The sequence below is a fragment of the Acipenser ruthenus genome, chromosome 12, assembly GCF_902713425.1.
Source record: "Acipenser ruthenus chromosome 12, fAciRut3.2 maternal haplotype, whole genome shotgun sequence".
Classification (NCBI taxonomy): Eukaryota; Metazoa; Chordata; class Actinopteri; order Acipenseriformes; family Acipenseridae; genus Acipenser; species Acipenser ruthenus.
In genome coordinates this window covers 42570918-42598047 of record NC_081200.1, presented here as the reverse complement: position 1 = coordinate 42598047, position 27130 = coordinate 42570918, and the positions used below count along the sequence as shown (strand labels likewise).

The window sequence follows — 27130 nt, the reverse complement described above, 5'->3', positions numbered from 1 at the left end:
TTATATAGATTTAAAATTTCTTCAGTAATGCAATATGACAGTTTTCCTTATTGATTTGAATGACACTTGTCTGGTGACATCATTAGAATGGAATTCCTCGAGCTCATGGCTCCTCCCCCGTCTCTCCCGGTCACGTTTGCAAAGCTCCCTGCTGCAATGTATTGCTGTACAGTGGATAACCGAGGTGTGCTTCAGATGGGGACACTGCAGCGATAGCAATCAGACTCCCATTGCACAGCAGTTTGGGGTCAGGAGCCCCAGGGTTCTCTCCAGCTTGTCCCGGATCTGCTCAGCGCGCTCCTGGGAGCCCTGGAGCAGGGGGAGCCGCGGGGGCCCGAGGGGCAAACCCGACAGCACCAGCATCAACTGCTTATTCACAGCCAAGTCAAACCCTGCAGGAAGAAATAAGAGAACATGAGAAAACATGAGAGGAGAACAAGAGAGGAGAACATGAGAGGAAATCACGAGAGGAAAACAAGAGGAAACACGAGAGGAAAACAAGAGGAAACACGAGAGGAGAACAAGAGGAAACACGAGAGGAGAACAAGAGGAAACACGAGAGGAAACACGAGAGGAAACACAAGAGGAAACACGAGAGGAAACACGAGAGGAAAACAAGAGGAAACACGAGAGGAAAGCAAGAGGAAATCACGAGAGGAAAGCAAGAGGAAACACGAGAGGAAAGCAAGAGGAAACACGAGAGGAAAACAAGAGGAAACACGAGAGGAAAACAAGAGGAAACACGAGAGGAAAACAAGAGGAAACACGAGAGGAAAACAAGAGGAAATCACGAGAGGAAAGCAAGAGGAAATCACGAGAGGAAAGCAAGAGGAAACACGAGAGGAAAGCAAGAGGAAACACGAGAGGAAAACAAGAGGAAACACGAGAGGAAAGCAAGAGGAAACACGAGAGGAAAGCAAGAGGAAATCACGAGAGGAAAGCAAGAGGAAACACGAGAGGAAAACAAGAGGAAACACGAGAGGAAAACAAGAGGAAACACGAGAGGAAAGCAAGAGGAAACACGAGAGGAAAACAAGAGGAAACACGAGAGGAAAACAAGAGGAAACACGAGAGGAAAACAAGAGGAAACACGAGAGGAGAACAAGAGGAAACACGAGAGGAAAACAAGAGGAAACACGAGAGGAGAACAAGAGGAAACACGAGAGGAAAACAAGAGGAAATCACGAGAGGAGAACAAGAGGAAATCACGAGAGGAGAACAAGAGGAAACACGAGAGGAAAGCAAGAGGAAACACGAAAGGAAAACAAGAGGAAACACGAGAGGAAACACGAGAGGAAAACAAGAGGAAACACGAGAGGAGAACAAGAGTTAATGTAGTGTAATGTTATTTACAGACATTGTCTGCCTTGAACCTGCCTGGCCATGTGGACGAGGTCATCTGAATGAGGGAGTTAGATGGAGGGATGTGAAAGAGGAGAGGGAGGGCATTGCCTTGTTTTTTTATAGCTGGCTAATGAACATGGCAAGTGATGTGGGGGGTACCCTCCTGCTGAAATAGTTTCCAATAAGTCCACACCCTGCCCTTCCAGACAGCATGCATCTCACAATGAAATCATGTCAGTTTGATGGCACGCATGCAGCACTGCTGTACTCCAGCACACTGCTGCTAGAACTCCATGGGCTGCAATCACTAGTTTATCTGTGCTCTGATTGGCTTGGAGGAGTAAACTCTCCTGTGCACGGATTGGATAGGACCTGGCACAATGATTCAGAGGGGGAGGGACTCACCAAGCTGGAAGGCAAAGCTCAAGACTTCCTGCGTTTGGAACTGAAGAAGACAAAAAAAAAAAAAAAAAGACAGACACACGCACATGATTCCAATGAGACTAAAGAGGGAGAGAACTTCACAGATCTGCATGATCTCATGGCTCCTATTGGAAACATCAGCAACATTGTGCTGAAGACACCGTGTGATCATTACCTGGATCTTCCTGGCCTGGGCGACATCTCCCTTCTCAAAAGCAGCCAGCATGCCATTAACCACGCTGCCCATGTAATTGTAGGTGCTGCAGCAACAGAGGGGGAAACACACAGTCAGAGACACAGGTCTGGAGCCTTGCAGGCAACAAAACCTCTTTATTAACAACTCTGACAGAAGACATCCCAAGAGATAAACAAGAGCTCAAGATTGAATAGAAACAAACAGAAAAAACACCCCATTCAAAGCCATTCCTTCATACAGGAGCACATTGCTATAGGCAATGCAGGGCTGAGTGAACATTGCAGGAGCTGCTATAGAAGAGATGCACAGACAGCAGCTCAGATTCACCCTGCGAGAGGAGCCAGTCTGGGGATCCTGTGCAGGGATCCTGTGTGGGGAGCCTGTGCAGGAAGCCTGTGTGAAGAGCCTGTGTGGAGAGCCTGTGCAGGGAGCCTGTGTGGAGAGCCTGTGTGGAGAGCCTGTGCAGGGAGCCTGTGTGGAGAGCCTGTGCAGGGAGTCTGTCTGGAAATCCTGTAGGACAGTGCCACTGGGAAAGACAGAATTGGCAATTGGACAGAAACTGTGGCTTACCTGCCAACAGCACCATGTGCTCCCAGAACCAACGCTGACAGCAATTGCTGAAAAAGAACAAAAACAACACACCATGATGGACATGATACTACAATGGAGAAACACCCTGCAGACTGCACAGTCACCCTGCACACAGCCACCCTGCACACAGTCACCCTGCACACAGTCACCCTGCACAGGCTGCACCCCACTGCACATTCCCAGCACAGCCCCTGGAGGGAGACAGAGAGAGCCAGCCTACCTCATCCACCCCGTAGAGCATTTGCCATGACCGGGGACTGCTGTGGACACACTGGCCAAAGTCCAGCAGGTCTCTGCTGCTGAACTTGAGTCCCTGGAAGGAGGGGATGAGCTCCTGAGCCCCCTGCAGGACAGCCTGGGCACAGACTGCAGAGAGAAAGGAATGGGCTCATTCAGAACACCAGGGTTAGTGGGCAGGAAGCACACTGCTGCTGCATCACCACCGCAGACCACATAGTTAACAGCCACAGGACAGGGCTTCGGGGTGACTCCCTGCACTCTGGGGTGACTCCCTCTATTTTTGCATAAGGTCCTGTATGATCAGTGCTAGGGCTGTTAATGTGTGTGTTGTGTGACATTCTACTGCACAGTGGACAGACTGAATCCATGCATTGGGTATCCACAGAGTATTCTCACTCCCTGCCCGTGTCTCACTCTCTGTGGAGTATTCTCACTCCCTGCCTGTGTCTCACTCTCTGTGGAGTATTCTCACTCCCTGCCCGTGTCTCACTCTCTGTGGAGTATTCTCACTCCCTGCCCGTGTCTCACTCTCTGTGGAGTATTCTCACTCCCTGCCCGTGTCTCACTCTCTGGTACTCACTCTTCACTCCCGTGACATCGGGCAGGTGGTAGTAGTAGAACGGCACGTGTGGTGCTGCTGAAGCCACTTCCTGTAGAAACTGGAGCAGAGCGCCTGGAAGGGGAGGAGACACAGAGAACAGGGTCAGCTGCCTGCAGCGCCATCCAGTGGACAGAGTGGAAAAGGGCACTCACCTGTACTGGGAGGTTTGAAGAAGGAGGGAGATATCACTGCTATCCCGTCAGCCCCGATCCCAGCTGCATGCCTCGCCAGCTCCTGGGACTCTCTCAAACTCAAACATCCCACATGAACAATCACATGATCCACCCTGTGCACAAAACACAATCACACAGCATGAGCAATCACATGATCCACCCTGTGCACAAAACACTGAGTCACACAGCATGAGCAATCACATGATCCACCCTGTGCACAAAACACAATCACACAGCATGAGCAATCACATGATCCACCCTGTGCACAAAACACTGAATCACACAGCATGAGCAATCACATGATGCACCCTGTGCACAAAACACAATCACACAGCATGAGCAATCACATGATCCACCCTGTGCACAAAACACAATCACACAGCATGAGCAATCACATGATGCACCCTGTGCACAAAACACAATCACACAGCATGAGCAATCACATGATCCACCCTGTGCACAAAACACAATCACACAGCATGAGCAATCACATGATCCACCCTGTGCACAAAACACAATCACACAGCATGAGCAATCACATGATCCACCCTGTGCACAAAACACAATCACACAGCATGAGCAATCACATGATGCACCCTGTGCACAAAACACTGAATCACACAGCATGAGCAATCACATGATCCACCCTGTGCACAAAACACAATCACACAGCATGAGCAATCACATGATCCACCCTGTGCACAAAACACTGAGTCACACAGCATGAGCAATCACATGATCCACCCTGTGCACAAAACACAATCACACAGCATGAGCAATCACATGATGCACCCTGTGCACAAAACACTGAATCACACAGCATGAGCAATCACATGATCCACCCTGTGCACAAAACACAATCACACAGCATGAGCAATCACATGATCCACCCTGTGCACAAAACACAATCACACAGCATGAGCAATCACATGATCCACCCTGTGCACAAAACACTGAATCACACAGCATGAGCAATCACATGATGCACCCTGTGCACAAAACACTGAGTCACACAGCATGAGCAATCACATGATCCACCCTGTGCACAAAACACAATCACACAGCATGAGCAATCACATGATGCACCCTGTGCACAAAACACTGAATCACACAGCATGAGCAATCACATGATCCACCCTGTGCACAAAACACTGAGTCACACAGCATGAGCAATCACATGATCCACCCTGTGCACAAAACAGAGTCACACAGCATGAGCAATCACATGATCCACCCTGTGCACAAAACACAATCACACAGCATGAGCAATCACATGATGCACCCTGTGCACAAAACACTGAATCACACAGCATGAGCAATCACATGATCCACCCTGTGCACAAAACACTGAGTCACACAGCATGAGCAATCACATGATGCACCCTGTGCACAAAACACTGAATCACACAGCATGAGCAATCACATGATCCACCCTGTGCACAAAACACAATCACACAGCATGAGCAATCACATGATGCACCCTGTGCACAAAACACAATCACACAGCATGAGCAATCACATGATGCACCCTGTGCACAAAACACTGAATCACACAGCATGAGCAATCACATGATCCACCCTGTGCACAAAACACAATCACACAGCGTGTCAAAACAACCACCATGAAAAATACTGTCCCACTAGCATGAAACATACTGTCCCACCAGCATGAAACATACTGTCCCACCTCCCCTACAGACAGCCACAGCTCCCCAACACCTTACCAGCTGTGACACACCTACACAGCCCTGCTATGCCAGCGGTGGCCGCAGTATTACTCACTTGCCCTTGCCCTGTCGGCACCACTCCTCTGCCAGCGCCTTCCTCTCGTCCACGCTGAGCGACATGCCCTCGCCAGTGGTGCCATTCACTGTGGAGACAGGGGAGCGATCACAGGTGTGCAGTCACAGGGGAGTGGTCACAGTAACATTCATAATATTTTCTTTGGAAACACTGCATAAAAGAAGAACATTGTGCTGCTTTGAGGCTCTATGAACATTGTGCTGCTGTGAGGCTCTATGAACATTGTGCTGCTGTGAGGCTCTATGAACATTGTGCTGCTGTGAGGCTCTATGAACATTGTGCTGCTGTGAGGCTCCATGAACATTGTGCTGCTGTGAGGCTCTATGAACATTGTGCTGCTGTGAGGCTCCATGAACATTGTGCTGCTGTGAGGCTCTATGAACATTGTGCTGCTTTGAGGCTCTATGAACATTGTGCTGCTGTGAGGCTCTATGAACATTGTGCTGCTTTGAGGCTCTATGAACATTGTGCTGCTGTGAGGCTCTATGAACATTGTGCTGCTGTGAGGCTCCATGAACACTGTGCTGCTGTGAGGCTCTATGAACACTGTGCTGCTGTGAGGCTCTATGAACATTGTGCTGCTGTGAGGCTCCATGAACACTGTGCTGCTGTGAGGCTCTGTGAACATTGTGCTGCTGTGAGTCTCTATGAACATTGTGCTGCTGTGAGTCTCTATGAACATTGTGCTGCTGTGAGGCTCTGTGAACATTGTGCTGCTGTGAGTCTCTATGAACATTGTGCTGCTGTGAGTCTCTATGAACATTGTGCTGCTTTGAGGCTCTATGAACATTGTGCTGCTGTGAGGCTCTATGAACATTGTGCTGCTGTGAGTCTCTATGAACATTGTGCTGCTGTGAGGCTCTATGAACATTGTGCTGCTGTGAGGCTCTATGAACATTGTGCTGCTGTGAGGCTCTATGAACATTGTGCTGCTGTGAGGCTCTATGAACATTGTGCTGCTGTGAGGCTCTATGAACATTGTGCTGCTGTGAGGCTCTATGGAGAACACTGTGCTGCTGTGAGGCTCTATGAAGAACATTGTGCTGCTGTGAGGCTCTATGGAGAACAGTGTGCTGCTGTTATAGAAACAGTCAGCAAGACTCAAACAAAACCCTGGCCTTGTATTAAACAAGAAGGCTCTCCAGAGCCTCTGAAACATGTGCTGTCACTGGAGGCAACTGCTCTTAAATAAATCCCAAATATATAGGAAAAGGGAAACCCTTTCCAGGACTGTCAAAGCGGTTTCACTTTCCCTGCAGTAACTTACCAAATATATTGTGAATGCCTTGCTTCAACACAAGGTAGTCGACATACGGACCAATCACAGAGAGGTTCACATCCCTTTAAAGAGAAGACATCAGTAAACACAACCGCGATCACAATCTTCAAACAGGCCGTAGAAGCTCCTGAAGATGTCTTTATATATAACAAGCCTTGTGTCTGTGCAGCGCGGAGCCCGCGCCTCAGAGCAGGCTGTGTTGAGTCGCAGTGAACTCTGCACTGCAGCGTGGTGCACGTGGTATTCTACTGTTACACTGTGCACTGAAAGTGTGATAATCCCAACAGCCCCTTGTGAGCCTGTCCTGTCCTGTCCTGTCCTGTCCTGTCCTGTCCTGTCCTGTCCTGTCCTGTCCTGTCCTGTCCTGTCCTGGTATAGAGAATGCACCGACCAGCCCGCACAGTCTGCTGTCTACAGTCTCATATATTTACAGCTTACATCTTGTTAGGATTGGGAAAGTCATGTCAAAAATGTCACTGTCAGAATTTCATAATCAGAACAATTGGGTTATTAGATCAGATAATAAAAGTTTGATTGCACTGGCCAGCAAAGTGTTTCGTTACTACCAACATACCTTGTAATGGTTGAAGAAATACTAATAATACTAATAAAAAAATAATAATAATAATAATAATAATACTAATAATACTACTAATAATAATAATAATACTACTAATAATAATTACTAATAATAAATACTAATAATAATAATACTAATAATAATAGTAATAAATCTAAACAGCAGGATTTGATTTCAGTAATAGCGAGCGCTCAAGGGACAGCGGGAATGAAGCAGGCCGCAGGAGCCTGGCACTTTCCTGTTGGTCTTACCCCTTGGCAGTCATGGGGGTGAAGGTGGCAGCCACCAGGCCAGTCAGGGCTTTCCGGGGGGGCACTGCCATCTGCGGAGGAAGAGAAGACATGCCACAGACATTACCAGCAGCATGGGGGGGGGGTCTGTAGTGCTTTTGTAAGAGGGGGCAGAGGCTGGGTGTGAACCAGTGACCCAGCGCCCTGCAAGCGAGTCTCAACCACGATGCAAGAGAGACTCGCCTGCATTCGTGCATTGAGCTTTTAACCTCATCTCATCTCACAGGCAGGGGGCAGGATCCCTAACAGCAGTGATCACACAACACTGCAGCCTGATACCCTTTAGTGAGACAGGCTTATGTGGTGCACACTTTGAACCTGTGGATTTTCTAAAGACTCACTGCAATCACGCTGTTCATTAAAGACTCACTGCAATCACACTGTTCATTAAAGACTCGCTGCAAGCACTGTTCATTAAAGACTCACTGCAATCACGCTGTTCATTAAAGGTGACAATACAAGTGTACACTGTGAACAAAATACACTAAGTTGATCTATCTTGGCAAAATGCATGCTACAGAAAATTAAAAACAATTCGCTCCACGAGTGAAGCCCCCGCGCGTGGAGGGAAGGGTAGGAATGCTGTGGTCATCGCGATCCTGCTCTCTTGTCCACGGTTAGCCTGCCTAACAGAGTCGGGAGCGCCGGCAGCGCTGTTAGGATATGAAACATGAGGATATAACGGGACCTCAGGGAACTATTTCAACACAGCGCCCGCCACACTGGAAACACGCATCGCATCGCATCCTAGGTTTAGACCCTGTCTTAAAATAATACTGCTGTTCTTTGTATGAAAACAATATAAACTTGTTTTGCTCAAAGCCCCACCCCCAGTCTTTCTGTAGGGGTCCTTCTTGTTTCGGGGGGAGCACACACCCCACTTCATAACGGATACAAAAAGAATACCCAAGCTTTTCTATACCCACCTTGTGCGAGCCTGCGCGCTGGGCGGGCTGCTTGTCACTGGACCGGTTCTGTTCACTCGTCCACTCTGACCCGTGAGCGCTGACCCACACGACTCAATCAATCTTGGCTCGTGAGAAACTCATGACCGGTACATAGCCAGGTGCATCTTGGGTGTTGTAGTTCCTTATTCCCAAACACGTTTCACGAGAATCAGACGTGCGCTTCCCCCCGCCCCCCCCCGGCTCGCCCAATGACACGAGCGCTGCAGGGCGGGGTCTGGAACAGGATGCGGAAGTGGGGATGTCACGCCCGGGTGTCTAACATCATCGTCATCATTAGCAGTCGGTGCTGGAAGATGTCAGATAGCGGGGTAGGGACGCATACACGGCGGGGATAGCGACCGAGAGAGCCGGGCTTCAGAGAGAAGGAGGGAGCGGGCCGGGGCAGAGGGAAGCGCAGTACTGCGGGGTACGCGGCAAACCCCGGAGAGGGAGAGACACGGCCCAAGAGCTAGTGTTGTTACGAGAGAGAGAGAGAGAAAGTAATAAAGTCGAAATAGAGACAGCGAGAGAGAGCCCGTGCTCGTTCTTGACTCGGGTCACCAGAGCAGAGGGTTAGGGATCGAATCTGGTTCAGAAGAGAGAGACAGGGGGAGAAAGAGAGAGAGAAGTTCTATAAAGAAAGGATCCGGGATCGACGCGGCGTGTGTCCGGTATCTTGACACGCCTCGTACGATTGCAGTTTGTTTATCGCTGTGCTGGAGAGAAAGAGGTATCGCCCACTCGCACACTCTTCTGTTTGTGGACGGAGATCGGTGTATCTCTGATGTGGAGGAAACTTCCACCTGGCTGCTCCTGGTTGTGTGTGCTGGGTATGGGGGTCTGTCGGGATCAGTTCACCGTGCAGGTACGGTAGTGTGTCGCGGTCAAGCGGAACATGCTGTGTGTTATTATAACCTGCAGCTCCCTTCGGCCGGACAGCATTGACCTGCTTGTGTGTTTACACCAGCAAGCGCTGTGATTCACACGCGGTGACGTGGCCCGCTTCTCATTATTATTTGTGGTTCTGTTTTATACCATACTGACGTTTGAAGTGTTTGGTTTCTTTTCAGTTCGAGAGATTTGCTGAATGCAAATAGGATTAGGTAGTTAAACAGGTCTGGTCAGGGTCTGTAGTTGCAATAAGCCAGGAAGCGCTGATCAGAGTGCGCTGTGTTTACTGAGAGCGTTCATTATGAGAAGTAACAGGCGCAGCTCGGAGCGTGCGCGCTGCTAGCACGTTACACGCCAGTCTTTCTGATTAATCACACTTAAACTACTGCTTCACTGCAAGCAAACCGCGCTCCTTATCGCGCCGACAGTATCGAGGAGTCGGTGCGCTGTATTTAGGCGGCATCGGAAGGAAGGCACGGCGAGCGTGTTGCTGTGTGTTTACAAGCCGGGCTCAACACAGAGATCCCGGCGGAGTCTGTCACACCCGCCCCGCTTCAGAGGTACCGCTCTGCAGTCTCATCCCCGGGTCCTGTTGGAAGCGAGCAGGGAGGCATTGCCATGACAGCGCCGCGATGCCGTGCAGGGTGGCTGGGGAGCACGGTGCTGCTACTGGGAGCCCTGCTGGGACTGGGACACGCCATGACCAAAGAGGAGAGACACAAACTCAGGTGAGAGTCACAGTGCGGGCCTGGGGGCAGGGTGCTGTAGAGACTGGGAGGCAGTGAGGTCTAGTTGAGTGAGTTATTAGAGCCAGTTGGGTAAATAACTTCTTTGTTTTTCTTTCAGGGATCAAGTATTGGAGATGTTTGACCATGCATATCAAAACTACATGGTAAATACTGCATACTTTACAACAAGACTTGAAAACACAGTAAACATTACGTTAAAGAACGTGTGAGAAGGAAACGGATCCCCTGCACCCCGCTCCCTGCACACTGCTCCCTGCACCCCTCTCCCTGCACCCCTCTCCCTGCACCCCTCTCCCTGCACCCCTCTCCCTGCACACTGCTCCCTGCACCCCTCTCCCTCACTCTATCTCCCACACTCTCTCACTCCCTCTCCCTGCAGGACCATGCCTACCCCGCAGACGAGCTGATGCCTCTGACCTGCCGGGGCCGGGTTCGAGGGCTGGAGCCGAGTCGAGGGGATGTGGACGACGCGCTGGGCAAGTGAGTGGACAGAGTGACAGACAGACAGCACTAGTGATAGTGATGCAATACAGCCCTCTGAAATGTCTTTATAATATATAGCACTAGACCCTGATATTGATGCGATCCAGCCCTCTGCTTGCATGGTACAGCACCCTAAATAAACAGTATTCTCTGTATAACACGCAGCTGTGCTTGTGTAACTGGACAGGGGCTGGGCACGAGCAGGTGTGGCTGTAGAGCTTTTAACCGATGGGGTAGAATCCAAACAGTGTGTCACACAACACTGCCTGTCACACCAGCAAGCAGGGCTAACACGCAGGGGCTGCAACACTGCCTGTCACACCAGCAAGCAGGGCTAACACACAGGGGCTGCAACACTGCCTGTCACACCAGCAAGCAGGGCTAACACACAGGGGCTGCAACACTGCCTGTCACACCAGCAAGCAGGGCTAACACACAGGGGCTGCAACACTGCCTGTCACACCAGCAAGCAGGGCTAACACACAGGGGCTGCAACACTGCCTGTCACACCAACAAGCAGGGGTAACACACAGGCATTGCCCCTGCAGGCTCCAGAGTCTGGCAGCACTGCTCAGAGACAGCCTGCTGCTGCTGCTCGGTTTTTAATTGTGTTTCTCTTCCCTAGGTTCTCCTTGACGCTGATAGACACAATGGATACTCTAGCGGTGCTGAATAAGCCTGTGGAGTTTGAGGAGGCAGTGCGGAGGGTTCTGCGTGATGTGCGGCTGGATAACGACATTGTGGTGTCTGTGTTCGAGACCAACATCCGAGTGCTGGGGTGAGGCTCGCTGTCTGCGTACTCAGTGTGGGGGCAGCAATGGGCTAGACCTGCAGTACAGTGGGCTTGTGTGTGTGCCTTCCAGACTGTGAAGCTGTGTGTGTGTGCTGGATCAGAGAATGGGTTAGGGTGAGGGGGGGTGTGCTGGATCAGAGAATGGGTTAGGATGAGGCTTGTTTATAATGCTACTGATGTGTGAGTATGTGGGACGCAAAGTCTTCAGAAACTATGGGCTCCGAGTGACCTCTCCCCCCTCCCCCTCTCGGCAGGGGTCTGCTAGGCGGGCACTCCATGGCCCTGATGCTGCGTGACGGGGGACGCTACATGCCCTGGTACCAAGACGAGCTGCTCAGCATGGCCAAGGAGCTGGGGCTGCGCCTGCTGCCTGCCTTCAACACCTCCAGCGGACTGCCCTACCCCCGGGTACATACCCCTCCACGGACACGCCTTAGCCAGGGCTGGAAATAAGACTCCCGTTGCACAGCGGTGTCACCCCTTCCAGATTTTACTAAGACGAGCTTGATTAGCCCCACTGTATAGGTAACGAGCTGGGGTGTGTCTTATTGAACTCCTAGTGAAACCAGGAAAGGATCAAACTGCTGTGCAACGGGAGTCTTTTTTCCATCCCTGCCTCTCCCCTGGGGGCGGGTTTGTTGCTGTACTCACCGGCTCTCCTCCCCGCAGATCAATCTGAAGCACGGTCTGCACAGCCCCGAGTCCCGCACCGGCACGGAGACAGACACCTGCACCGCCTGCGCCGGCACCATGATCCTGGAGTTCGCTGCCCTGAGTCGCTTCACTGGAGAGCCGGTCTTCGAGGTGAGAGCAGCTGAGATCACGAGCGATCAGTGCTGCTGTTCTTGTTCTTGATTCTCAGTGATCCCCTCCCTCCTTCTCTCCTGTCTGTCTGTCTGTTCAGGCGCACGCGCGCAGAGCCCTGGACTTCCTGTGGGAGAAGCGGCAGCGCAACAGCAACCTGGTGGGAACCACGATCAACATCCACACTGGAGACTGGGTGCGCAGGGGTAGGTACTAGGACTGGACTGGGTGCGCAGGGGTAGGTACTGGGACTGGACTGGGTGCGCAGGGGTAGGTACTGGGACTGGACTGGGTGCGCAGGGGCAGGTACTGAGACTGGACTGGGTGCGCAGGGGTAGGTACTGAGACTGGACTGGGTGCGCAGGGGTAGGTACTGAGACTGGACTGGGTGCGCAGGGGTAGGTACTGAGACTGGACTGGGTGCGCAGGGGTAGGTACTGGGACTGGACTGGGTGCGCAGGGGTAGGTACTGGGACTGGACTGGGTGCACAGGGGTAGGTACTGAGACTGGACTGGGTGCGCAGGGGTTGGTACTGGGACTGGACTGGGTGCGCTGGGGTAGGCACTGGCAAGTGCTTCGTGCTCTCTGCCGCCTTCCATGTCTGTCCCCCTGTCCGTCCGTCTGTGTGTCTGCCTGCCTGTCTGTCCCCCTGTCTGCCTGTCTGTCCCCCTGTCTGCCAGTAATACAGACTGCTTGTTTTGTTCCTCACAGACAGCGGTGTGGGGGCTGGAATCGACTCCTATTACGAGTACCTGCTGAAGGCTTACATCCTACTGGGAGACGACAGCTACCTGGAGCGCTTCAACACTGTGAGTGTCTGAGCTGTGTGTGTGCCTGTCTCTCTGTGTCTCTTTCCCACGCTGACCCCCCTGTCCCCCTGGATCCTCAGCACTACTCCTCCATCATGAAGTACATCAGCCAGCCTCCGCTCCTGCTGGACGTGCACATCCACAAACCCCTGCTGAACGCGCGCACCTGGATGGACTCGCTGCTCGCCTTCTTCCCAGGACTGCAGGTACCACCCCCAGCACTCTGCACTCCACACTGCACCCCTATACTCCACACTGCACCATTCACTCCACACTCCACTCCACTCCACACCGCACCCCTACACTCCACACTGCACCCTGCACCCCTATACTCTACACTGTACTCCACACTGCACCATTCACTCCACACCGCACCCCTACACTCCACACTGCACCATACACTCCACACTGTACCCTACACTGCACCCCTACACGCCACACAGCAATCTGCACTGCACCCCTACACTCCACACAGCATCCTGTGCTCCACACTGCACCCTGCACCCCTATACTCCACACTGCACCATTCACTCCACACTCCACTCCACTCCACACCCCTACACTCCACACCGCACCCCTACACTCCACACTGCACCCTGCACCCCTATACTCTACACTGTACCCTACACTCCACACTGCACCATTCACTCCACACTACACTCCACACCGCACCCCTACACACTGCACCATACACTCCACACTGTACCCTACACTGCACTCCTACACGCCACACAGCAATCTGCACTGCACCCCTACACTCCACACAGCATCCTGTGCTCCACACTGCACCCTTAACTCCACACTGTAGCCTACACAGCACCGCTACACTCCACACTACCCTACACCGCACCCCTACACTTAACACGGCAATCTGAACTCCACACTGTACCCTACACAGCACCCCTACACTCCACACCGCACTCCTACACGCCACACTGTACCCTACACTGCACCCTTAACTCCACACTGTACCCTACACTCCACACCGCACCCCTACCCCTCACATCCACAAACACATTTCAATATGACATGAACAAGTTAAAGACTAGCTTTCAAAAGCTGTGTGTGCCGCTGAGTGCCGCTGTCCGTCTCTGCAGGTGCTGAAAGGGGACATCAAGCCGGCGATCGAGACACACGAGATGCTCTACCAGGTCATCAAGAAGCACAACTTCCTGCCGGAGGTAAGGCTCTGTCAGCAGTGTGATTGAAACTGCATCCCTGTGCTGGCCATGCTGGCTCTGTCAGCAGTGTGATTGAAACTGCATCCCTGTGCTATTCATGCTGGCTCTGTCAGCTGTGTGGTTTACTACAGGAGCCTGGCCAGCACGGGTTTGGTCCATGTGTCGCTCTGTGTGGTTTCCTACAGGAGCCTGGCCAGCACCGGTTTGGTCCGCATCTCGCTCTGTGTGGTTTCCTACAGGAGCCTGGCCAGCGCTGGTTTGGTCCGCATCTCGCTCTGTGTGGTTTCCTACAGGAACCTGGCCAGCGCTGGTTTGGTCCGCATCTCGCTCTGTGTGGTTTCCTACAGGAGCCTGGCCAGCGCTGGTTTGGTCCGCATCTCGCTCTGTGTGGTTTCCTACAGGAGCCTGGCCAGCGCTGGTTTGGTCCGCATCTCGCTCTGTGTGGTTTCCTACAGGAGCCTGGCCAGCGCTGGTTTGGTCCGCGTCTCGCTCTGTGCAGCTGTGTTGTGTTGCTGCTTCCTGACTCTGTCCCTGTGTGTTCCAGGCCTTCACCACAGACTTCAGGGTGCACTGGGGCCAGCACCCCCTGCGCCCCGAGTTCGCTGAGAGCACCTACTTCCTGTACAAGGTGCGTGACCCCCCCCCTTCCTCCTCCTCCTCCCTGCACTGAGGATGGGATTTCTGTCCCTCATGCTATGGACCTACCTTGAAGTTGTACCCTTGGTGTGTGTATGTAACTGCTGGAATGGGAATACGACTCCAATTGCATAGCAGTTTGACCCTGGTTTTGCTAATAAGTAATAACACACCTGAGCTTGTTACCAATGCACTGGATAATCAAGGTTGTATTAAATGCTGGAATAGGTGATCCTTCTATGTCACAGGGATGTATTTCATGGAAATGCATCCCTGAGCTACTGTAGTCAAAGAATGGAGAATAATGAAGCGTCATTGCTGCCCCCTCTCCCAGGCCACAGGAGACCCCTACTACCTGGAGACGGGGAAGACCATCCTGGAGAACCTGAACAAGTTCGCCCGAGTTCCCTGTGGCTTCGCTGCCATGAAAGACGTGCGGACCGGCAGCCACGAGGACCGGTGAGAGTGACTCCCAGCGCCAGCCCCTGTGTCTGTCTGTCTGTTTGATCCACAATGCACTCTCTCTCTCTCTCTCTCTCTCTCTCTCTCTGACTCCTTGCTCTCTGTCTCTCTCCAGCATGGACTCGTTCTTCCTGGCTGAGATGTTCAAGTACCTGTTCCTGCTCTTTGCTGACAAGGAGGACCTGCTGTTTGACATGGACCACTACCTGTTCACCACTGAGGCCCACCTGCTGCCCCTCTCGCTGTCCACCTGCAACCACACCGGGCCCCGGAGGAACACGGTGAGCAGGGCTGGAAACCAGACTCCCATTGCACAGCTTTACTAGGAGTTTAATGAGAAACGCCAGAGCTTGTTACCTGTACGCTGGGGCAAATCAGGCTCCTAGTAAAACCTGGAATGGATGCAACTGCTCTGCAATGGAACTCTTATTGCCATCCCATTCCTCTCTCTCTCTCTTTCTCTCTCTCTCATGCTCACCTCTCTCTCTCTCTCTCTCCAGACTGCCCAGGAGCTGCTGGATCTGGCTGATCTGGACGACAGTAACTTCGACTGGTCCTGCCCCAACACACAGGGGCTGTTCCCAAACAACCCTGCCTTCGCACGCAGCATCCGAGAACCAATCCAGAACGCGGTGGACAAGAGCTGCCCCCGGCCCGGCCCCCACGGGTGAGTTCTACAGAGAACGCAGTGTTAGTCTCAGTGCACAGTCAAAAACACTTTATTTAGCATGTGAAGCTGTCCAGGGGCATCCCAAGGACAGTAACCAAACCACACCGTCCAGCAGCTCTCCTCGCTGCAGCACTGGCAGCTGGCTGTACCTTTGTTTGCCTGTCTAGTGTCTCTGTGTTCACCCCTCTCTGTGTTCTGTGTGTTCACCCCTCTCTGTGTTGTGTGTGTTCACCCCTCTCTGTGTTGTGTGTGTTCACCCCTCTCTGTGTTCTGTGTGTTCACCCCTCTCTGTGTTCTGTGTGTTCACCCCTCTCTGTGTTCTGTGTGTTCACCCCTCTCTGTGTTCTGTGTGTTCACCCCTCTCTGTGTTCTGTGTGTTCACCCCTCTCTGTGTTGTGTGTGTTCACCCCTCTCTGTGTTGTGTGTGTTCACCCCTCTCTGTGTTGTGTGTGTTCACCCCTCTCTGTGTTGTGTGTGTTCACCCCTCTCTGTGTTCTGTGTGTTCACCCCTCTCTGTGTTCTGTGTGTTCACCCCTCTCTGTGTTCTGTGTGTTCACCCTTCTCTGTGTCTCTGTGTTCACCCCTCTCTGTGTTTCAGGGACTCTGGCCCTCAGCCCCCCCTCCGAGCGAGGGACTTCATGGCGAACAGCCCTGAGCAGCTGGAGCTCCTGCGCAGGATGGGGGTCAGTCTGATCCACCTGAAGGATGGCCGAGTGCAGCTGGTGCAGCACGCCACGCAGGTCACTACACCCTTGTCTCACTCTCACCTCCTCACTCTGTCCCCCAGGCTGATAGTGCTCTCTCACCCCCTCTCTCTCTCTCCCCAGGCTGACAGTGCTCTCTCACCCCCTCACTCTCACACTCTCTCTCTTTCTCTCTCCAGGCTGACAGTGCTGTTGATGCGGAGGACGGCTTGCGCTTCATGCAGGAGATGATCGAACTCTCCAGCCAGCAGCAGAAGGAGCAGCTCCCCCCTCGTGCTGTGCAAATCATCTCACACCCCTTCTTCGGCAGAGTGGTACTGACCGCGGGACCTGCACAGTTTGGGCTGGACCTGTTCAAAAGCAGTGTGGGGGTGTGTAATGTTCAGCCAGGGAAATGGGAATGTATTCATTTGAAAGATTAGGCAATAAGCAAGTATAATTAAGAATGAGTCTGTCTGTTTGGCTCCTGTTTGTTATGTGCATAGCTCATCAGCTTCCCAGTGAGAGTCCTGTTTCAACTGTGGTGCTGACGCTGAAGTGATTGGGTACCAGGAAGCAGAGGCAGTGACTTCATATATACAGGGGTGGGAATAACACTCTGACTGCAGAGCAGTGTCACCCATACCAGGGTTTACTGTAAGCTTGACTAACCCCAGTGTAGAGGTAGCAAGCTCAGGTGACTCTTACTTCCATCCCTGTAACATTGTCTTGTATATGAATATCTGCATTTTCTGAATCGAGATACACAAATACTAGCAATGAATCTAAATATCTCCAACAGCAGAGAAACAGTAAAGGGCACTGGAGGTAATGTTGCTGTTAGTAGTGGAATATGAAATGGATTTAAGTGTGGTGTGTTAAACTTTCTGCAGGCGCGGGGCTCTGTGGCACTGACCGAGCCCTTCAATGGCTGCTCTGAGGTGACCAACCCAGACCTGCTGGCCGGGCGCATCGCTCTCGTGCAGAGGGGCCAGTGCATGTTCGCAGAGAAGGCAAGGAGCATCCAGCGAGCCGGAGCCATAGGGGGCATTGTCATCGGTGAGGAGAGGGGTTTATATAGGAGCCATAGGGGGCATTGTCATCGCTGAGGAGAGGGGTTTATATAGGAGCCATAGGGGGCATTGTCATTGGTGAGGAGAGGGGTTTATATAGGAGCCATAGGGGGCATTGTCATTGGTGAGGAGAGGGGTTTATATAGGAGCCATAGGGGGCATTGTCATCGCTGAGGAGGGGTTGAAATTTAAAATTACTGTTTTCTATAGTGTAAGGTGCTCATCCCTATTGGTTGATCGGTGTGTGTTCCTATTGGTTGATCGGTGCATGTTCCTGTGTTCCTATTGGACAGATGATAACGAGGGCAGCAGCAGTGACACGGCACCCCTGTTCCAGATGGCGGGGGATGGGAAGAGCACTGATGACATCACCATCCCGCTCCTCTTCCTCTTCAACAAGGAGGGCAAAATCATCCTGGATGCGCTGAGAGAGTACAGAGAGGTGGAGGTGCTGCTGTCTGACAGAGCCAGGGACAGAGGTGAGAGAGAGGGGAGAGTACAGAGAGGCGGAGGGGCTGCTGTCTGACAGAGGTGAGAGAGAGGGGAGAGTACAGAGAGGTGGAGGGGCTGCTGTCTGACAGAGATGAGAGAGAGGGGAGAGTACAGAGAGGTGGAGGTGCTGCTGTCTGACAGAGGTGAGAGAGGGGAGAGTACAGAGAGGTGGAGGTGCTGCTGTCTGACAGAGGGGAGAGGGGGGGATACATTGTAAACGGGAGAGAAAGAGAGCAGCCCTGCTATTCTCTCAGACTGGGGGAGGGAGGCTAGAGGCCCTGCATTACCGATCCAGATCCACACCCCACAAGCAGAGACCCTGCAAAGACAGGCGTGGCGGAGCCCCGGGCCGCTGTAACACTGTCCACCTGTGAAGTGCCTGGCTCTGTGCTTCAGTTGCGTCCCTGCCAGCTGCACTGCACACTGTGAAAGCCGTGGCGTGTTGGAGGCAGGATAAGAGTTACAACATGAAGCCCTGTGACTGAGCTGCTTCCCGGGCAGTCTGCACAGAGCCTGGTCTGCACACATTCTAGCCTCCCGCACTGATCTGCACAGAGCCTGGTCTGCCTGTTTCCTCACTGCGTCCCGCACTGATCTGCACAGAGCCTGGTCTGCCTGTTTCCTCATTGCGTCCCGCACTGATCTGCACAGAGCCTGGTCTGCCTGTTTCCTCACTGCATCCCGCGTCTCCCTGCAGTGTTTAGGGAGAGCTGTGCAGAGCGCAGGATGGGGCTCCTTCTTTATCTACATGTAACCCTTATTACAGGAGCTGCTGTCTAGTGGCTCTGAGTGTTGGGGTAAGATCTGGAAAGTGGCCATTGAGTTACTCTGGCTGGTTCAGAGGGTCAGTGGGTCTGTCTGTGTGTTGGTGTCTCTGTCTGTGTTTAGGTTTGCCTTTGTGTCTCTTGTTGTTTTTAGTTCACCTGAAATACTTAAAGAAAGTGAAGTTCAGTCTGTCTCTCTCCCAGGTGCTGACACGGAGAGTCCCCACTCTAAACCAGAGGAATCCTGCTCTGCTGCGGAGAGGGGGGAGTGTGCAGCCAGCCTCCCCCCGTCAGGCACACAGCAGCAGGAGGCTGTGGACACAGAGACAGGACTCCAGCGGGACACTGGCCAGGACCCAGAGTCCATCCTGTCAGACTGGAGAGAGGATCTGGAGGCCTTCCAGCAGATGGAAAAGGATGAGCTCTGACCACCCCTCTCCCAGGAAAGCATGTGGTACGAACCAGAACGAGGCAGAAACAGCTCACTCGGGGATCGTTCCAAAAGGACTCCAGAAAGGGGGGGAGCCTGAGGGAACATGAACACTGTCTTCCAGAGGAGGATTAGAATATTCTGTGTTTATTGGACAGGGAGTAACTGATAAAAAGAAAATCCAAACGCAGGAACGGGGGGGGGGGGGAGGTTCAGGACCTCGAGCTGCAGCACCGTTAAACAGATTCTAATTAAATATTTTTTAGATATATATATATTTTTTTTTGATTATCATGGGCAGGGGTCTCCAGCCCTGTTCCTGGAGAGCTGCAGGGCGTCTGGTTTTCATTTCCACCGAGTTCTCTGTTACTTGATTGAACCGATTCACGTCTTAATCAGTCCAGATTAACATGTTCCAGATGTTTAGCCATTGCTGATGTAAAGGCATCTAGAAAGCCTGCAGGACTGGGCTGTGCAGGACCCGGTGGAGATCCTGCTCCAGGGTTTCTAATTGGCTGAACAGTGGAGATGCTTCATAGATCCCAGTTTTCTGTTGATTTTGTTACTTTTCTGTTTAATTCCGAGTGAGTGAGTGAGTGAGTGAGTGGGTGGTCTGTGTGCTGACTCAGTGATGCATTCAGTATACAGGGCTGCTCTGTGTGCTCAGTGATGCATTCAGTATACAGGGCTGGTCTGTGTGCTCAGTGATGCATTCAGTATACAGGGCTGGTCTGTGTGCTGACTCAGAAGACTGAGTTCCATGCAGGAGCCAGCCCCCTATGAAGGCTGGGAGTGGACCAGACGGACCAGACCGTGAGCTTCCCAGGTCTGTCTCAGCTGTCCATCTGGACTCCAGTCCAGTCCTTTGCTGGGTGAGCTGGCAGCGGTGTGACGGTCATGCTTCACTTTCCCAGGGTCTGTCGGGATCGTTCTGCACACAAGAATAACAATCCATTCCCAGTCTCATTTTTAATAGGCTGTTTTGTGCATTGGAGCTGCCCACCAGCAGAGGTCAGTGTTGTCTGTTGTGCATTCCTACCTGGCATTGCGAGAGAGTGCTGTCAGTGTAGGACAGGGGCATTCATCTGCTGTAGATTTGTAACTAGGGGAGGGGTGGGTGCTAACCTTGCTAATAAGACTTGTTATATATTTGTAATTAGAGGGGTGTAAATTGCTAAAATGTATATTATTATTATTATTATTATTATTATTATTATTATTATAGGATGTTGTGTATGAAATACTGTCGTTAAAAGAACAGGTCTATGACAAAGGAATGTGATTTCTTATTTTATTTCAAGGGGGTATAAGTGAGCTGATGGGATAAAATCCTAATGCTGCTTCATCATTTCAATAGTGTCTAATGAGGAAGCAGCAGCAGCCCCTGTCTATCACCTTCATCCCTGTGCCAACAAAGAAATATCCATGCTATACATGTCCCTCAGGGGTGGAAATAAGACTCCCATTGCATAGCAGTCTGATCCATTCCTGGTTTAATAAAACACCCCTGAGCTTGTTACCTACACACTGTGGCTACTCAAGCTCCTAGTAAAACCTGGAGTGGGTGAATCTGCTGTGCTTCCATGGCTGGTAGCTGACCCTGTGCAATGTGATCCCTGGCAGCCAGGCTTCTCCTGCAGTGTTTCAGAGTGTGAGGCGAGCTCCCTGAGGGACTGTCCACAGTGTGCTCTGCTCCACTCAGCCAGGGCTGCTCCAGTCCAGGTCTTGGTTCCAGCCACACCTCCCCGAATCCCTGCACAGATCCTGGTAATGTTCGAGACAGTGCAGAGCGCTTTGCTCCTGGAAACGTTTTGTTATTTGGAGCTCTGTTTACTTCAAAGGGTTTACTCTGATCTTTTATTTCTGGTAACTCCTGGTTTTGAAAACTCTTTATTTTACAAAACTAGAACAAACAGTGCGTGATATAATCCCAGTTCAGCACCTCCCGCAGTGTGTGATATAATCCCAGTTCAGCACCTCCCGCAGTGCGTGATATAATCCCAGTTCAGCACCTCCCGCAGTGCGTGATATAATCCCAGTTCAGCACCTCCCGCAGTGTGTGATATAATCCCAGTTCAGCACCTCCCTCCCGCAGTGCGTGATATAATCCCAGTTCAGCACCTCCCGCAGTGCGTGATATAATCCCAGTTCAGCACCTCCCGCAGTGCGTGATATAATCCCAGTTCAGCACCTCCCGCAGTGCGTGATATAATCCCAGTTCAGCACCTCCCTCCCGCAGTGCGTGATATAATCCCAGTTCAGCACCTCCCTCCCGCAGTGCGTGATATAATCCCAGTTCAGCACCTCCCGCAGTGCGTGATATAATCCCAGTTCAGCACCTCCCTCCCTCAGTGCGTGATATAATCCCAGTTCAGCACCTCCCTCCCGCAGTGCGTGATATAATCCCAGTTCAGCACCTCCCGCAGTGCGTGATATAATCCCAGTTCAGCACCTCCCGCAGTGTGTGATATAATCCCAGTTCAGCACCTCCCTCCCGCAGTGCGTGATATAATCCCAGTTCAGCACCTCCCGCAGTGCGTGATATAATCCCAGTTCAGCACCTCCCTCCCGCAGTGCGTGATATAATCCCAGTTCAGCACCTCCCTCCCGCAGTGCGTGATATAATCCCAGTTCAGCACCTCCCTCCCGCAATGCGTGATATAATCCCAGTTCAGCACCTCCCGCAGTGCGTGATATAATCCCAAAATGAAAACGCTGCTGATCGGCAGGGTTCTAATCTGGAAGGGGGGGGGGTGTTCACTAGTTTTGTAGAAACTCCAAGTCTGTTCTAAACAGGGGGAGCACTACAGATAACAGAAGTGATTATTTTTTGTTTAATGCAAAACATTTTGAATTTGATGTGTGTATAAAACCTGATTTATTATTTCAAAATTGCAGAGAATGTTTGTATTCCTTTCTCAGAACTTTCCTTACCTTTTATAAATACTGTAATTAACAAAGCTGAATTAAAGGAAAGTCGTTTCAATGAAATGCAAGTTTGTTTTTTTTGTTTCTTTCTAGCTGTACCTGTGCAGCTGCTCTGCCTGGCTGGATAGAAATCTCTCTGCTCTAATTAGCTTTACTATCTGCAGTCCTGTGTGCTCCTGCCCTCCTGTAGCACACGATCATCCCGAGACGCTGTCTATAGAATCTGTAGCACACGACCATCCAGATACACTGTCTATAGAATCTGTAGCACACGACCATCCAGAGGCGCTGTCTATAGAATCTGTAGCACACGATCATCCAGAGACGCTGTCTATAGAATCTGTAGCACACGACCATCCAGAGACGCTGTCTATAGAATCTGTAGCACACGATCATCCAGAGACGCTGTCTATAGAATCTGTAGCACACGACCATCCAGAGACGCTGTCTATAGAATCTGTAGCACACGACCATCCAGATACACTATCTACAGAATCTGTAGCACACGACCATCCAGAGACGCTGTCTATAGAATCTGTAGCACACGATCATCCAGAGACGCTGTCTATAGAATCTGTAGCACACGATCATCCAGAGACGCTGTCTATAGAATCTGTAGCACACGACCATCCAGAGACGCTGTCTATAGAATCTGTAGCACACGACCATCCAGAGACGCTGTCTATAGAATCTGTAGCACACGATCATCCAGAGACGCTGTCTATAGAATCTGTAGCACACGATCATCCAGAGACGCTGTCTATAGAATCTGTAGCACACGACCATCCAGATACGCTGTCTATAGAATCTGTAGCACACGACCATCCAGAGACGCTGTCTATAGAATCTGTAGCACACGACCATCCAGAGACGCTGTCTATAGAATCTGTAGCACACGATCATCCAGAGACGCTGTCTATAGAATCTGTAGCACACGATCATCCCGAGACGCTGTCTATAGAATCTGTAGCACACGATCATCCAGAGACGCTGTCTATAGAATCTGTAGCACACGACCATCCAGAGACGCTGTCTATAGAATGTGTAGCACACGACCATCCAGAGACGCTGTCTATAGAATCTGTAGCACACGACCATCCAGATACACTGTCTATAGAATCTGTAGCACACGCTCATCCAGAGACGCTGTCTATAGAATCTGTAGCACACGATCATCCAGAGACGCTGTCTATAGAATGTGTAGCACACGATCATCCAGAGACGCTGTCTATAGAATCTGTAGCACACGATCATCCAGAGACGCTGTCTATAGAATCTGTAGCACACGATCATCCCGAGACGCTGTCTATAGAATCTGTAGCACACGACCATCCAGATACACTGTCTATAGAATCTGTAGCACACGCTCATCCAGAGACGCTGTCTATAGAATCTGTAGCACACGATCATCCAGAGACGCTGTCTATAGAATGTGTAGCACACGATCATCCAGAGACGCTGTCTATAGAATCTGTAGCACACGACCATCCAGAGACGCTGTCTATAGAATCTGTAGCACACGATCATCCCGAGACGCTGTCTATAGAATCTGTAGCACACGACCATCCAGAGACGCTGTCTATAGAATGTGTAGCACACGATCATCCAGAGACGCTGTCTATAGAATCTGTAGCACACGATCATCCAGAGACGCTGTCTATAGAATGTGTAGCACACGATCACCCAGAGACGCTGTCTATAGAATCTGTAGCACACGATCATCCAGAGACGCTGTCTATAGAATCTGTAGCACACGATCATCCCGAGACGCTGTCTATAGAATCTGTAGCACACGATCATCCCGAGACGCTGTCTATAGAATCTGTAGCACACGATCATCCAGAGACGCTGTCTATAGAATCTGTAGCACATGACCATCCAGAGACGCTGTCCATAGAAGGAGGCACGAGGCGATACAAGCTGGACTTGCTTTGTTTGTGCATGCCCACGTCCCTCAGAGATTCTTACTGTCCTTCCTCGTCTCAGACAGCAGCCGTAAGGCTTGTGTATCAAGTGTCGAGACACAAGAAGTGGCTTCATTATGAGGAGGCACGCAAAGCAAAGGGATACTTGCAGCTGTTTAGTCTTGCTTACAGTCTCACTCACGTTTCTCTGTCATTCTCACTTCCTGTACCCCCACATAAAGGTGACCCCCAATCAGTATAGCCAGGGACCCCCCCCCCCCCCCCTGCAACTGCAGTGGAGTGGTTAAAATCACTGTTAACTCAGTTTACTTCATAAAGTCGAATGAAACCTGCTGGAAAATTTCACGTTAGCATACTGAATTTACACACCGCTTGTAGTTGTCCAAATACTTAACTAAAAACTGACACAAATTGAAAAATGTGGCATTTCCAAATCTAACGCTGTCCTTTTCTTTAAACAACTGCTGTATCAATACAATGGTCGCCGTGAATGCTGGTTATATTTGTATAGTCTGTGATTAAATTATCACACTTATGTTCAACCGTATAACTTTTAGATACATTTTAAATCGCTATCAAAGAGAACTACAATTCCTTCTTTCAGGCAGGTTCCGGTTTGAAGTCGTTGTTTTGTCTGGTTTTTTCAAAACTGCCTGTTTAAAAAATATGACCGATAGTAAAACAATTATTGACTAGAGACATGAAAATATAATAATTTTTAAAAATACTGATGTGGACACGTGTAGTACAAAATGTTTTATTCATAAAAAAATATATATTTTTAAACAGGTGCGCACGCTGGACAGCCATAGACTCTATGCAAATTAGGTACCGTGTTTCTAAATTTGGATTCGCTAACTGTGTGCGCCAATCAGGACTCATCTACTGTGTAACTTGTTTTATCCAATCAGATTGTTTAGGGTTTGAGGTAATCTTTCCACTTTCTCGCCTTGATAAGGAATGCGTGAAATAATCTTCCAGCGACTCCCGACTGCAGTACCGATGCGTGTCCACTGGAGGGAGCCGAGCGCCTCCGTGGCTGCGGCTCCGCATGACTCACACACATTTGTGACGTCACTGCCTCGCTTGGCCCATGTGTCGCTGTTTGTGAAGATAGCGTTCGCAGTTTCACTGTAAATGATTTGGGAAGGAAAACTGCCCGTGAAAGCTGAGCGTCCGAAACTGTGAAAAATAATATCGCTCTGCTAAAAATACGAGACGCCCCACACAGCCGCATATTACTACTAACTCATAAATAACAATAACAATAATGTAAACGAAATTAATTCGGCTAGACAGCTCCCATCTCCAAGGAGAGCACTTTGAAAAGAAAAACTATGAAATAAAAAGAAAAGAAAGAAGACAGGAAAGCAGAAGACAGCAGAAATCCTGCGCTGAGAGCCAGCCAGCCAGAGTGCAGCACCGAAGGGGAGGTGAGGCTCAATACAACGCTGCTGCTGCAGGTATGCCTAAGTCGTTTTTCATTCATTTTACTATGTTGTATTATTAAATGTTCGAGTTATGGGTTTATTAGTCCACTGTTTATATTCTAATACGTTTCAATGTTGTTGTTGGGTTGTTTTTTTTTTGTCAAAAAACCAAGTGACATTTTCATGAAAAACATTTTCGTTTACGACAGCAGCTCAGTCTTGTTATTGGTGTATTTTCCATGACATGCAATACCTTATTATTCCAGGGGAGGGCGGCGTTTTTAACTTTTTTTTTCTTAAAATTCCGACCACCATTGAAAATGCTATATTTTTAAGTTATGGGACCTGCTGGCCAGGTAGCTCAGTTGTTAGAGCAGCGGACTCATAACCTCAGGACTGTGGGTTCGAGCCCCCCATGATTGTTAATGTTAAATACATTTCCTGATTCCAGGCAGGTGGTCCAGTGGATTTATTTGCTTCTCGTGTGTGTGTGTGTGTGTGTGTGTGTGTGTGTGTGTGTGTGTGTGTGTTACACTTGGTGCACTGAGTTCAGTCACTCATTTCTGAAGTCTCTCATTTTTAAAGACGCAGCCTTATAGACACTGTTACACACAGTTACAGATAGGTAACACAGGGGTCGGAGTCGCTGGACCTGCATCCATGTGATTGTTTGCAGGCAGGGTTCAAATCTGGGCAAGGGAATTCTATGTGATATTAAATACTTTGTTTTTTACATTTATTGTCTCAGAATCTTTGATGCAATTTTAAAGGTAAACGCAGCAGGGGGGAGCTGCTGGTCTGTTTCACCATCCTTGCAACACCTCAGCTGCACTCATGAAGAAATCAAATGCTGGGAGCATTGGAGAGCAGATTGGAGAGCTTGCTGGTTTACGTTAGGGACCCACTGTATACTACGGTTAGGGTTGATAATCCCTCCTCTCTTCAGTGGCATGACTGCATCAGCCAGACTGCCACGCAGTGGGATGGAACTGTTAGAAGGGACATGCTCTTGTTTTGGTCACAGAATATGTTTGTACGATACAAATAAACCACAGGATGGTAATTGAATTTGTTTGGCTGCATTGCCCCGGAGATTATGGACTCAGAGCTATAATAATTATGAGAATATCAAAGCAATGAGGAATCATCTAGAACAGGATAGCGCAAGGGGAAGTGATGATTCACAATCCCCTGTCAGTTACCAGACTGCAGCTCAGTCCTGATCAGATCAGGAGAGCGCAAGGGGAAGTGATGATTCAGAATCCCCTGTCAGTTACCAGACTGCAGCTCAGTCCTGATCAGATCAGGAGAGCGCAAGGGGAAGTGATGATTCACAATCCCCTGTCAGTTACCAGACTGCAGCTCAGTCCTGATCAGATCAGGAGAGCGCAAGGGGAAGTGATGATTCACTATCCCGTCAGTTACCAGACTGCAGCTCAGTCCTGATCAGATCAGGAGA

The 27130-nt window shown here is 50.6% G+C and overlaps 2 protein-coding genes across 3 annotated transcripts in view; one reads left to right on the top strand and one right to left on the bottom strand.

The window, feature by feature from the left end:
* The window catches only part of LOC131740134 (N-acetylneuraminate lyase-like), a 9028-nt gene extending 409 nt beyond the window's left edge, over positions 1 to 8619 (bottom strand). Inside the window, exons 1-11 of one of the 2 annotated variants that reach the window (XM_059035252.1) lie at positions 8447 to 8618; positions 7482 to 7552; positions 6639 to 6712; positions 5351 to 5438; positions 3548 to 3681; positions 3375 to 3467; positions 2775 to 2920; positions 2534 to 2580; positions 1943 to 2027; positions 1750 to 1789; positions 1 to 392 (exon numbers count right to left, since the gene is read on the bottom strand). The exon at positions 1 to 392 is cut by the window's left edge and continues 409 nt beyond it. In XM_059035252.1, the coding sequence (XP_058891235.1) occupies positions 220 to 392; positions 1750 to 1789; positions 1943 to 2027; positions 2534 to 2580; positions 2775 to 2920; positions 3375 to 3467; positions 3548 to 3681; positions 5351 to 5438; positions 6639 to 6712; positions 7482 to 7552 (951 nt within the window). In that variant the 5' untranslated portion in view covers positions 8447 to 8618 and the 3' untranslated portion in view covers positions 1 to 219. Of the gene's footprint in view, positions 393 to 1749; positions 1790 to 1942; positions 2028 to 2533; positions 2581 to 2774; positions 2921 to 3374; positions 3468 to 3547; positions 3682 to 5350; positions 5439 to 6638; positions 6713 to 7481; positions 7553 to 8446 lie in introns of both variants that reach the window. The other variant, XM_059035253.1, reaches the window with a different exon arrangement.
* Positions 8620 to 8732: 113 nt separating this feature from the next.
* On the top strand, positions 8733 to 22379 carry LOC131740133 (ER degradation-enhancing alpha-mannosidase-like protein 3). The gene is made up of 19 exons (XM_059035250.1): positions 8733 to 10086; positions 10205 to 10250; positions 10487 to 10587; positions 11216 to 11368; positions 11638 to 11791; positions 12053 to 12187; positions 12288 to 12393; positions 12900 to 12997; positions 13078 to 13203; positions 14095 to 14178; positions 14723 to 14806; positions 15149 to 15273; positions 15392 to 15557; positions 15777 to 15943; positions 16545 to 16686; positions 16830 to 17021; positions 17523 to 17688; positions 17996 to 18181; positions 19163 to 22379. Exons 1-19 carry the CDS (start codon positions 9977 to 9979, stop codon positions 19384 to 19386), a joined length of 2565 nt encoding a protein of 854 aa, XP_058891233.1. The 5' UTR covers positions 8733 to 9976; the 3' UTR covers positions 19387 to 22379.
* Positions 22380 to 27130: the final 4751 nt, after the last annotated feature.

Bases quoted from the DNA above. Each gene is read 5' to 3' on its own strand.
- LOC131740133 (XM_059035250.1), top strand. From the start codon at position 9,977: ATGACAGCGCCGCGATGCCGTGCAGGGTGGCTGGGGAGCACGGTGCTG. The intron at 12,188-12,287 runs GTGAGAGCAGCT...CTGTCTGTTCAG, and splicing joins CTGGAGAGCCGGTCTTCGAG to GCGCACGCGCGCAGAGCCCT. The intron at 14,179-14,722 runs GTAAGGCTCTGT...TGTGTGTTCCAG, and splicing joins AGCACAACTTCCTGCCGGAG to GCCTTCACCACAGACTTCAG.